This window comes from Balearica regulorum, chromosome 2 (genome assembly GCF_011004875.1).
Source record: "Balearica regulorum gibbericeps isolate bBalReg1 chromosome 2, bBalReg1.pri, whole genome shotgun sequence".
In the NCBI taxonomy this organism is placed as follows: domain Eukaryota; kingdom Metazoa; phylum Chordata; class Aves; order Gruiformes; family Gruidae; genus Balearica; species Balearica regulorum.
In genome coordinates, this window is record NC_046185.1 from 152,399,233 (window position 1) to 152,412,381 (window position 13,149).

The window sequence follows — 13,149 nt, forward strand, 5'->3', positions numbered from 1 at the left end:
TCCATGGAGTCAATCATGAAAATAATCTTAAGATGTCATTCTAATGCTTACACCACTGGATTTCCAGGCTTAAATTAACAGCTTCCCATTTCTCTAGGAAGTCCATTTCACTTTCAGTTTAAAATATAAAATGTTTATATATCCTAATTATTCACAGTTCAAAGAAAATCCTCAGCTAACATAATTTTGTAGTCATTTATTGGCATTTTTCAACAAGTAAAACAGTTCCAGCTTGGAATAAGTTTATTATGTAAGCTACACATTTCTGTAAGGCCCTAGAGTTGCCAGAAAGAGGGAGCTCAGATGTTATAGCTCTTGCTGCCAGCATGTGCTTTTCTATCCATATTCTGGCCATAGCTTGTCTTCAGCTGCCTTGGCAATCCCATGGCATTTAAAATACCTGCCAGTTCAGCCCTTTTCCACCAGGGCTGTTCAATGCAGTATTGATAGAATGAAACACCCTATAGAGAATATGAGTTGAATTCTCCTCATCCTAGAAATCATTAAAGCTTTACAGATTTATTATTTGGAGTGAGAAAGTTGCTTTAGAGTGTTAGTGGCTTTTTAAAAACACAAAATAATGTCTCCACTCCAATTGCTGCAGGTTTGGTGGTGGGTTTTTTTTTTTAATTTACATTTTCTATGTGCAAACAGCTCTGATCCTTTCCCGTGATGGCCTTTCAACATTATAGCTGCTGATGTTGCTCTGAACTGCAAGAAAATAAGGAGGATAAGGCCACCATGCTATGGCGCTCTGAGCCTCCCTCCTCCCATTTCCTGTAGGGAAGCCTCTTTGAAATGACAAACAGAAGAGAACTTTGTTTAAAGCAGACAGGCTTTAAGATTGCCCATGACTCACTGGTTTATAATTTTTAAGACATATTTAGTGATTCTGCATTTCAATATTCTACAGATTGGTCCCGCTATCACAGTACTATTCCCTTTGCTAGCTGCGTAGATGCAAGAGCTAAAAACTTGCAGAATATGATACAAAGAGGTATTGAATTTTTTTGCACAACATGTAAACCTTAGCCCTGAGCTAATACAGTATTGATCTGAGCAGAACTGGATGAAATAGAGATTCTTATTCTTCTTACATAAATAGCTAACACAAAGTTCTCCTTTCTTCCTTTCAACTCTTGAAAACTTTTGTATGATAATAAATTACCAAATGCTTCAGGTGTCACCGCATCAGATAAATGCTGTGTGGGGAACTCCATCTGAGCAATGATTCAGGGGATGATACTGCTGTCTGCTTTTTTTTAACCATCTTCCTGACCCTTCCTTACGAACCAAGATGGGCTTTCCTAATAGATCATATACAGTTCTAAATGGGAATTTTAGGGTGGCAGGTGCTGAAAAGTCTTTAGGCCCAGAAATCTTTTTGCAGCCTCTACCTGTAGACCGTCACGACACTGTCAGCATTCCTCAGGAAGGTCTACTCCAAATATGAGTCACTTGGAAATGTCCTCACTCAAGGACACTTCTACATTACCCACAGAACAGAGGCATTTTAGCGAGCCAGCTACTTCATTTGACTGCCCATGCTGTAGCTATTTCTGGGACCTTGGCTCCTCTGTCCACTGGCATAGTATGATATAGTGGAAAACTGAGTAATTTTCAGGTTAAAAGATGGAGGGACAACTAAGAAACCTGTTTTGCAAGCTTTTCCCAACATGCAGAGTCTAATTCTAGAACTTGAATAAATCCTTGATTAATTATTAATAAATGTATGTTTGAAGGTTTACAGGATCTGAGTGTGGAACATTTAGAATATGGCTGGTGGTTTAAGACAAAACAGAAACCTTACCCTTACTAAGGCCTTACTTTGCCCTTCTGGTCAAAGAGAATCAGTATCAGAAAACTTTGAGACTTACTGAAATACACATTTACCCATCCAGTTGAAATCTTAGCTTTTCAAATTCAGTTAAAAAACCCCCAGCAAAACACAAGTAAGGAAAAATGGTATATCAGACTTCTAAAATATTAAAAAAAAATGCTATGCTAACTAGCCATTTTACTGAATTTTAAAGCTGGTCTTTAAAAGCTGGTGTGCTATGGACAGTATTTTCGCAGCAGTATGACTGTTATTGACAAAACATTTGCACACAATTTAGAACGCTAAAGAGAAAATAACTGAAAAATGAATCCCATCCTCACAGTCCAGTAGTCACCTACACTGAGCTTGTGTATATTCTTATCTCTTAGCAATTTCTCAAGAGTGTAGAAAGCAGCTGCAACAGAGGAGAAACACACCTAGATTAATAGCAACCTTCATTTGCACTGATGTTAATGACCGTAGTAAAGCATTCTGTTTTGCTCTGTAATTCAGTGGAAGCTCTTGTGGTATTGACTGAAGCAGCAATGCTTAGCCTCTGGTTCTCAAACCATATGTAAACTTCTTTAAATTACTTTTGAGCCCCTGGTAGACAGTCTATAGAGCTTCAAAGAGAGCTGCATGATGAATATGTGCAATTCATCACTTAAGCTAGTCCTGGTTTTGAGTGGGCTATTTTTCTTCAAAGTCATCAATGGACTGTTCTCAGTCAAGGCTGGCTGAGGTATATTTGTGCCTTGGGCAAAGGTATTTTTGGTGTATAGTTTATTCATGCAAAATCACATATTTCTATTCTGCGATCTACTCACTCTCCTGCTCCAATTCCACTTGTTATCTCCTTCAAACCATGGTCCCTTTTCTGCACAATATTTGCAATATGCACTTGTAGTTCTCAAACATTGTCCAACAGGGTTTGTTTCACATACTGCTTTGTTTTAAAGAAGAGACCAAAGGGTGCCCTTGGCATGCAGTTATGCAGAAACAAAATGCCAGTTTTCCTGAATGCCTACCATTCCCCTCCTGAACTAGCACAACACTTACACTAGTGTTTAACTTCAGAACCATAAGGGTCCTCAGTGAATTCCTTTTGAAGTCAATCTAACTGCTCACATGCTTCAAAGATAAGCACATGCGTTGCAGAATCAAGGCGCAAGTACTCAGCACTTGCCAGATTCAATTCACTAAAAGGACATCCAGGTAGGCTGAGGACTCCATGGTTGTGACAGAGCTTTTCAGGATTAACGTCTTTGTGAATGACTGTTATAGTTGCTGGCAAATTGTCTAACAAAATTGTTTTCCATCAGGAAAATGGCTTTTACATAGAAGCAAAATTTAAATGGAAGCATACTGATTTTGACATATCCTTTTAAACATCATTGTGAAAATTTGTTTAAGAGAACATATCTCTTTTTTTTTTTTCCCTTTTTTTTTGGGGGAGGAATGAAAAAAAATCATAACTGTAGAAAACAGCAAATTCATTTCCCACTGATCTCCAGTGACTGTAGCTGATCAAACTCTACAGTGAAAACTTTTCCCACTTATGGTGAGTTTCATCTGCTCTGACTTAGGTATCTAAAGTTTATGACTGAGTTAGTGATCTATAGCTCCCAGTACAATCAATGTGATAAGCACCTCCAGAGCTCCATCAACTGCCCTAAAGTAGATGTCGGAGAGAAATCAGAGCGGGGTGCTGTTCTCTGCTGAGAATGGAGACACTGGCAGTGCCTGGCTCAAATATTGATGCCTGGTTTCCAGAGGTGGCTGAGAGCAGCACATTCAGGGGGCTGTCCATCTAATTCTGCCTTGGTTGCAGCCACAACTTTTTCCATCGGTTTCCATCAAACTGTTCTCTGTGTCCAATTAAAAACTGCCATTATCCTGGCAAACAGCAGCTGCGTTGCTGTGGCGCAGAGGGTTTGCACTGAAGGATATCATTTTTTCCAAACATTTTAAAAATCCTTCTACTTCATGTTTATATCAGTGTAGTGCAATGGGGGCTTTAACCTCGAACACAACTGGGCATGTGAGCAGCAATGCAGTACAACAAAGCAAAACAGCTTCCTTTTTTACGACTATGTGTCTATCACAAAGTAGAACAGGCCAGGGACCACCCTCCGGACCTGCAGCTAGTGGCCAGGGACTGTTCCTGGGAGCAGACTACCAGTGTGACACAGCTTGCTCCCACAGGGCTCTTCCCTCTGAAGCAGGATGGCCACGTCCAACGTGCCTTTTGGGAATGGCCGCCGCCTTTCGCTGTCCTCCAAACTGTGCTCAGGAGTTGCTTGGAAAAGTGCAAACTGACGTGGGCTAAAATTGTGTAAGGGAGTACGCCAGCAATTAAGAAGTATGCACAACCATGCCTTGGCCCCATTTTAGTTAACAGTGTAGATATAGCTTCGGAATATTTTTTCACAGACTAAAGGGAAATGGACAAATGGCTGAAAGACTCACCCCGGGTGAGCCTCCTTTCATCAAAGGCAACCATACTGTCTAAAATTTTTCAGAAATTTACTACTTCCATGTGGATGCAAATTAGATTTATTTTATCTTTCTTTCTCCTTCCCCGTCCCAAGATTATCTGGATACTCTCTTTTTGAAATCTAGCAACTTAATTTCTATCTTCAGTTTATGGCCAGGTCGTATCAGTGGCTTTCTGTGTCAGCTTTGCTGTTTGGTTGAAATATAGTTTTTCTTCCTCCCAGTGATTCATCCTGTGATGCATCTATAGAGAAGTAATCACGTCCTCTCTGCCTTTGCAGTGTTAAGTTAAACAAGAGGGACCGACTGCTGGCTTAGGACCCTCCTATAGTGACATGATGCAGCAAACATTTCCCTGCAACCGCCACAACCTCCAATGGTTTGTATCTAAGGAAACATTTCTTTCTAGCCTACAAATTCAGTTGAATATTTACAAAAGCATGTAAACGCCCTTATTGGATGTCAGGATCATTTTGGGTTTAGACAGTTTGTGAGGGAATTGGAAGGCTGATAATGCCTGTTGTTAATTGCTCTTCTGTATGGCTCAGTCACTTTCTTGAACTAGGAAATTACCGTTTTGAAACCCTCTTGCACTAACAATAATGCATTTCTTTTTGGTAATATTACACATAAATTGATTGATTGGATCATCTTTTCAGATGTCAGTTTAAATGCAAGTTCTACAGGAATTCAGCTTGGAAAGATTTGGCCTATATACAAATAAACCTATTATTAAATGTTCCAGACATTGTTATTGTAGTGCTACAATACTGTTTTCCTAACTGAGGCATTAAATACTAAATAGTCTTTCAGCTACTGTTATGGGTCTTTCTTCACTATTTATTGGAGTGGATTGAAAAGAGCCATGATAAACCCATTAAGCATAAACCAAAAAGAGAACACAAATATACGTTAAAAAGCACATACCTATTTACTGCAACATTAATAAAAGCTTTAATTAAAATTATATTGGAGATTTATCTAGGAAAACAGGCAAGTTTAAATGTGTTATTAAAATATGTACCTTAAGTTATATGTTTTCATTTAAATGAAATATTAATGTAGGATTAGCAGTCTGTAGAAATTGCCACTGCTGTTCATAAAAGCAAAGAAAATATCTATTAATATGGGTTATCACACCAGTGGAAAACTGAAATAGCTGTAATTAGTGCCCAACACAAACAACATAAATCCTCAGTTGTTGAATTTTGCTACAAGTTACAAAATTAAGAAGAAAAAGGACAGTTTCAGGATGCTTCTCGTTATCAGCTTATGCCATACATAGAAACAGTGAAAAAGGCATCACAATCAGTTTTACATAGCTGTTTGCACAATTCATATAGGCATATGGGCACCCTAAAGGTTAGGCATTCAGCTTGAACGGCCCCTTTTAGGCTGGAGCCGCAGCCTATCAACCCGGGGTCCTTGGGGAACTGGTACATGGCTGTTCTGCCTAGAGGGGACTTGGATCTTGCAGCCCCATTGCCGTCTATGAAAAAAATAGCGAAATCATGCAGCTATTTTGTTCATCAGTCTCAGTGTAAAACAGGGATATGAGATTGGGCGGAGCGTGAAATGAGGGCTCACTGGCTCTATAGGCTTAGCTAATATCTAGCCATGCACTTAGTGAATTTGCAGAAGGTCAAGTGTGGTCAACAACTAAGTGGAAAATTACTGAGATGGCAGAGAAGTAAGTTCCAGAAGGGTACCCAACACACCCACCCTGACACATGTGCCCAGCTCACCAGAGATTATAAATTAACAAATTAAGATAAAACCTTTGGATTTGCTTAAACCGCTTGAAGAGAGAGCACTATAAAGGAGGAACCCTGCAGTGCCCTATCACGGAAGCCACATGAATGAATAACTCAATGACTGTTTACTGACCTGGGCAGTCATTTAGTCACTATGATTTCAATTGCATGGACACCAGGTTTTCTCTGGCAAAGAAATTCTTTGCTTTGACTGCTGGTCTGTAACCCGGGTTCTCCTCAAGCTGGAGGGTTAGAACCTGAAGTACAGTTTGTGCAAGTTGTTGGAAATTTCTGGACAATACTCACTCATGTGCTAGCTGTGAAAGTTTGGGGACCCATTAGAAGGCTTCATATTTAATTTATTTTAGCATAGGAGGTCCATCACATATTCCCTCTAAAAATAGAGGTTTCCCCAAAGCCAACTGTTCAAAATTAAACACATTTCATTAAAAAAAAAAAAAATCATTCACACCATGATATGCTGTACTGAATGAATTTACAGAGCATTTCCCCCATTTCTCTCTAATTCAACTAGTTTCACATAAATCAAGCAAGGACCTCTCTACCGTGACATTTAAAAAAATGAGAATATGCCTTTTGCAGCCCTCTTCAGAGTAATGGTTATGCATATCACAGTCCATTTTTCTCTTACCATCAGGGAATCCATCCCATATTTCCAATCGGTCATAGCGACAGAATGCTCCCCCTGGAGTATTTGAATCAGGTTCTAGCTCAAAGCTTTCAAATTCCAGTATAATCTCTGACATCTTTGGTGCGAAGATAATATAAGTGCATTCAAGGCTATTGGGATATTTTTCAGGGAATCCAGGGGACTTTATCACTCCACTTGACGAAGTAAAGTTTCTGGAACACTCAGGTCCTGTAAGAGAAAGAGAAAAATCACCGGAGTTAACACTATGCTACTAAGCAAAGTAGTTAGCTGGAAAACAAATTAGGTCGTATTGTCTCTCCTGCAGCAAAGGTGGCTTTTCAATGAAACACCTCATTTTAATCGCTCTATTAATCATTCAGCCAGCTTGTTCCTATTATTGATAGTCAGGTTTTAAAGCTCAATTCGCATATACTGTCTGATCTCCAATTTTCAATTTGTATGGAACAATATGAAAACTTGTACCAGCTCTAGAAAAAATTATGACAAATACAAAGTCATGTGGGAACAATGAAAGTGTAAGCTGCAGAAATCTCGACAGAGCCCTAGAGAAATAATTATAGCCCCTTCAAGCTCAAATCTTTAAATCTTACAGCTGACAGGCTTTTATTGGTGAAATAGAATTTTTTACGAAAGCGGGTGAGTGAATTCAGTAGAGGGAGTAGTGGTTTCAGATTCCTGGAGCACTGACTCAGTAACTCTGCCAGATGTGACCTATGCCTCCTTGACAAACTAAATGTGAAAGGTAATTCGTACATGTACCAAGGGTGAGTGACTCATTCTGAGTGGTGTTGACACAGGTGCACCAGTAAAATGTGGCTGTTAGTGCAGGCATGATAAACTGTGTGATTACAGGCAGTGTTGCTAGAAGTCACCTAATGTCAATGTTGACACACCAGCTTTCCCTGATGTCCCCACCATGGCATAATGGGATGCTCCAAACACTGCTCATGGTGGAGCAGGGAAGTGCCAGTAAAGATGTAAGGGTATAAAAGGCCAGATCAGTGGATTTGCCTTTGTGAATACAAAACAAGTCCCTCTCTTGTTGACAGATCGCATTTCTCCTTTATTTGGGTCCCTCAGGAATCCTCTCCGTGGATCCCACATCTGCAGGTGTGCTCAGAGCCAGCCACAGGCACTGCCCACACATCCTCCCACAAGGTCAGCATAGGTACCCCTCTCTCTCTGATTTTTGACACTCCCAATTTAATGGAAAGTGATATATGGGATTTGGGGCATTGGTGGATAGCAGCTGACCTGGGGAGTTTGGGTAGGATGACTCAGGTAAAGGTCTTCGGACATGGAGCATAGGCAGGACACAAGCGACAGAGTTTGGTTGCAACAGGTTGTGCTGGAGGATGAGTGTGTGCGAGGATGATGCCCAGCATCCCTCGGGAGCGGAGTCAGGAGCCTTAGAGGATTTCCAATGCTTAACACAAATCATTGAAGGAAAACAGTCTGGCTTGTTGCATATATGAATACTCTTATTTCACCATAGAAAATGTTTTCTTGTGAATGTGCCAAACATATTACCCCCCACAGATTTGGCCACCTCCCAGCTAAATTCAGCATGCAAGAGAGAGGTCTGAATGAATTTAGTCAGTTCAGGTATTTTTGTCCTTCAACAGGCACTGATAGGAAATGCTTGAGCTATCACATCAATATTCAGAGCACTTCATGGCATATTTTGGAAGATGTAGATATTAATGCTCATGTAACCTGACCCATTCCAATTTGGGAAATGACATTTTGCCTATAATTAAATCGCCCCCTTACACATTAGTTGGGTATTTCTCTCCTCTCCCTGTCATTCCCTTGTCTCCTTGTCATGTATGGGAGAGTTATATTCTGGTTGTTGCTCCTCACTCCCACCAGTAGCTGCTGTTTCAGGATAAAATAGCTTTGCTATGCCATTCATAGCATAAAGTGCTCTGTACTCCTCTTGGAATCCAATAAAAGACGCAATATAAAATGTAAGCCAGAGTCATTATTGCTTTATTAAATACAGCCAGATCCTGGCTCTGCGAGTGCACAATCGTCAGGCTCCTTACACTCACACATGGTATCTCAATACCAGCTTGCTTTATTTTAAACATGTTCAAGCCAATCTGGTGCAAGAAACAAAAACTGTTTTCAGAAGAGCTGCCTCACTAAAATGCCCTCCACAGATTTTGACCCTTTATTGACACTGTGAAGGAACTCCAGGAATTAAATCAACACCAAGGCTACAAGGAACTTCATGGGGTGATGTTCACAGAAAACTGGCAGAAAAGGTTCTAGCAGAGACCGGACAGAATAGATACTTCTGAGGTGGAGAAGCTACGTATGTGTGTGTGCGTGTATGAAATAAAGGAAGAGAGAGAAGCTGAAGGAAAGAGAGAGAGGAGGCAAAAGAGCAAGCAAAAAAGAGAAAGAGATGACATTGGAGATAACTTCACTTGCTTTTTATAGATGTCACTGAGCCAGAAAATCATTTGCCTTCTTGACTGACTTTGTCTTTTCTTTCAGTTTACACCATAAATTTAGTCAACTGAAGTTAGGAATATTGAATGTGAACTGTGTAGGTCCTCTTCTGGCGAACAGGCTACTTATCCATCCTAAGATAAGCTGGCTGATGGAGACAAAATGATGAGCATTTCAGATGGGCTAAATGTTGGGCAATACAGGTTTCATGTTTTAGTCTGGAATTCAACTTCTTCTGTGTCTTTCTGGTTAAGGAGCTGGTTGAGAAGTAAAAGCAGCTCCTACTCTCAAAGCCCATACTACATTTATCATGGTCATTATACGTGCTGGTCTTTCCTTACAATTTCCATGGCGTATGGCATTTTAAGCATCAGATTAAGCATTCAGCTTAGGACACAGGTAGCATAATGCATTTTTTCTTTTCAAAAACTAAAGGTGCTTTCACAGGAATAATGGGCAAAAATATACTGTGTGCTGGAATGCAGCTCAGCCTTCAGCTCACAATCACAGGACCTTGGGCTTGGGATCATTTTAACACTTCTCATACCTGGGAAATGATGAGTTAAGTTGTGAATATGCTAAAATGAAGCATATTGGTCTGGTATGAGCAACTGAACTTCACTTGCGTAACAGGGTAAACTGGTCAGCTTTATTCAGTACAGAAATTAAAATGTAAATTTGGAATAGCATATATGCATTAACTCAAAAGTTAAAAATGGCTGTGTTCCCACAGCAACTATAACTTGTATCCTTTGTGTACACACAGCATTTCTAACACTGTACCTGGTGATAACTTTCCTGCCTTAATATACAGTTTATGTGGAATGAACTAGAGTTAAAGTTGCTCTGGGAGCCATAATTTTGAGTTTCCTGACTTCTGTGTGTATAAAATCACATTCATAATGCCATCTTAACGTGGTTAATGTGTATCACTGAGAGATGTAAATGACCACACAAGGAAATAAACACAACATTCCTGTCAGAGCTCTGAGTTGCCACTACACTATTAGGAAATAAATAAAAGCTTTTTTTTTTTTTTTAAACTTGAAAACGCTAAGTTGCCAAAATAGCTTGTTTTACACGTCATTCTTTCACTTGTTCTTGTGTTTCAGCCTTGTTCTTTACGAAAGATGGTACTGTATATATAAGCACTGAGAAACTTCAGGACACAGTTTCAAGAGTTTAGCCTCCTAAAGACACCAAAATAAATAGAGATATTTTTTCAGGAAAGCTTGGTGTCATTTGGATGCTGAGTTCTTTCAAAAAATGTGACCCCAAAGGTCACCGCAAGAATTTCTGGGAGCCAAGAGTGGATTTACAGACAGAGAAGATGGTGAACAAGAGGTCTGTGGCCCCAATTAGCACTGTGCAGAGCAGCAATAGCATGCAATAGAAAAGAGACTTCACTACTGTGCTTCTCCTCATTAACAGTACAGCTGCCACCAAGCGCGTGTACTGAACACAGCTGAAAATCTGGCTCTGGTTTAGGTGCGTAAAAGGGACTTGAACTGGTTCTGAAAATGGGGCACTGTCTAGGAGTGGTGTGGACTGGAAAGTCAGAGTCTTGAGCTGCTTTTGTGAATATGACCCTAAACATTGATGTTGAAGTCAGTGTTTTTTTCTATAAAGCTAAGCTTATTGTGTTTCTGTATATTATGAGTTTTGGCCCTCTGTTCTCCAGGCATTGAACATGTGAATTCATCCAGCTATAGGGAAGGTGTATGCCAAAATAAAAAGATCTTAACCCCCTTCTAGCTATTGACTCAGAGAGTTATCAAAGAGGGACTGTCTATAGGTCTGGTTAATCCTGGACTGTTTGTTTCTGTAGGCTTTCTCTGTGCCCCATACAGCTATCTGTGCTCACCAGCACTGAACTCCTGGCACAAGCATCCAGCAGGTCATGCCTGTGAACAGTGTGAGCTTCTCCTCTCCTTTACCTCCCAAACACAATTTGTGAAAGCAACAGCAACATCATCTGCTGCCCATGTGTATTCTGGTCCTTTCCAAGCCCACAGCCGTCTCTTGGGAATGCAGAGCAAAACACTAACCAAAATAAGTCAGGGACTCAGAAGATTACAGTGCTGTTAAGGCAGTCACATTGTAAATCATACAGCAATTATTATCACCTCCCCCACCCCCCACCCCCAAAAAAAAAGAAGAAGAAAAGAAGAAAGCAAGCTAATGGTTTTAAAAAGGTTGAACCAAACAGCTGATGAAGACTATCACATTACACCCAGAGGAGTCAACCCTCAGATGCAGCTGACCCATTGGATTCATAATGATTTACACCCATGGAATACATGCCCCACCTTGGAACGACAAGGGTAATTCAGTTTTATCTTTCAAGCATTTTCTTGTATTCCCCACATCCCAAAGAATTATGGTGCATTTTTTGATGAAAGCAAAAATCACAGGTTATGAGCTATATAACAATGAATTGTTTCTCACCTCTTTTGAAAACTTCGTAACGGATAGAAAATCCTGCTCCGTGTGTCTCATAGTCGGAAACAAATTTAATAAAAAGATATGGTCCTGAAGACACTAAAGGAGGGGGAGCAATTTTTCCACAATACTTTCCCCATAAGCGTCCTTCAGCATTATCTCCATCAATCACTTCAACATAATCATACCTGGTAGATAAATGGAAGGAAGAAACTTTTAACTTCCAGGAAAGAAGGAAACCTAATTAATTTAGAAACCATAACACAACATAGATAATCAAGAAAAATGCTAGCTTGCTTGGAAAATGCATTATGCTGAAAGATGTAAGCAAAATGAAATAATTAAAATGGACTACATTATGTCTGTAGACATCATCTGGCAACATGGAACTATTAGGAAGAATGGTGTCCATTATGCTTGCAGACAATGTCAGCTAAAGTAACCAATTAACAAAAAAAAAAGGAAATCTCATGAGCACAATTCTGTATTATTAAATTGTGTTCCTTTGTCTGTGTAGTGTTGTTATCAATACATAATGCATAGCATTCTTTTCAAACTGTGAAGTTCTGTTATGAATTCAAAAATGTCTTTTTGGCTGGAGCTCTTTATGAACAATACTTTGATTTCAATATGCTGTCCTCCAAACATATGTCCACAGAATAATAAATAAATCCCTAAACATTAGATTTTGCTCAAAACTCCACCATGTTTCAGATCAGCGGTAGAAAAATCTGTTATTTTCCTTGTTAGCTGGACAAATAATTTGGAGCAAATCACAAAATCCACACATCAGTCACGGCACTTGGCTTTTCTCAGACAAAACTTGTTTCATTACAAATCGTCTTTGCTTAGGTATTTGAATCAAGAAGGGCACGTTATAATATTCATACTCGTACAGCGTGTGATTACTGAACAGGCTGGGCTAAATCCTCCCCTAGTTACTTGCTTGATTCCTGAGGACTTGATAAGAGAAGGTATATAGTATGCAATAAAGATTGGTGGTAAAAGTTTGCCCGGGAGCAGCAGTCACGCCGGGTTCCTCAGCCCCTTCACCAGAGATGCCGATACGTAGCGCCCGGTCTGACGGGTTTGGTTTCAGGGGGCTGAGGAGAGCCCGGCAGCTTGGTGCACTGAGCCAGCCGAGAGAATACAAATGAGATTAAAAGTCACGCAGAGGCAGAGGCTGCAGGTGTGGAGACGGGTCTGGTTTTAAGTTTTATTAGCAGATGATTTCACTCGACCCCGGACGGGAAGGAGGAGCAGACACAATTTGTAGAATCAGTTTAATCTTTTCCTAAAAGGTGGTGGCATTTGGAGCCTGGGCTGTGCTCCGGGCTTCTTTCGGACGGCGGTGAAAGGCTTTTCTCTGCCCCTGCCTCTTTGTGTCTCAGCCGTGCCGCCGCTTTATTTAACAAGTTGCTGTTAGCCAGACAATCTCATTTACTTTTCATTATCCTACTATGACTGACATTAAAATGCTGCCATTAATTTGTTTAGACCTTTAT

At 40.1% G+C, this 13,149-nt stretch overlaps 1 protein-coding gene across 4 annotated transcripts in view; it reads right to left on the bottom strand.

The window, feature by feature from the left end:
* NRP1 (neuropilin 1) overlaps positions 1–13,149 on the bottom strand; it is a 114,512-nt gene that overhangs the window by 55,951 nt on the left and 45,412 nt on the right. For all 4 annotated transcript variants that reach the window (XM_075746525.1, XM_075746528.1, XM_075746526.1 and 1 more), the window contains exons 4-5: positions 11,651–11,832; positions 6,722–6,949 (exon numbers count right to left, since the gene is read on the bottom strand). In XM_075746525.1, coding sequence (XP_075602640.1) covers positions 6,722–6,949; positions 11,651–11,832 — 410 coding nt within the window. The remainder of the gene's footprint in view (positions 1–6,721; positions 6,950–11,650; positions 11,833–13,149) is intronic.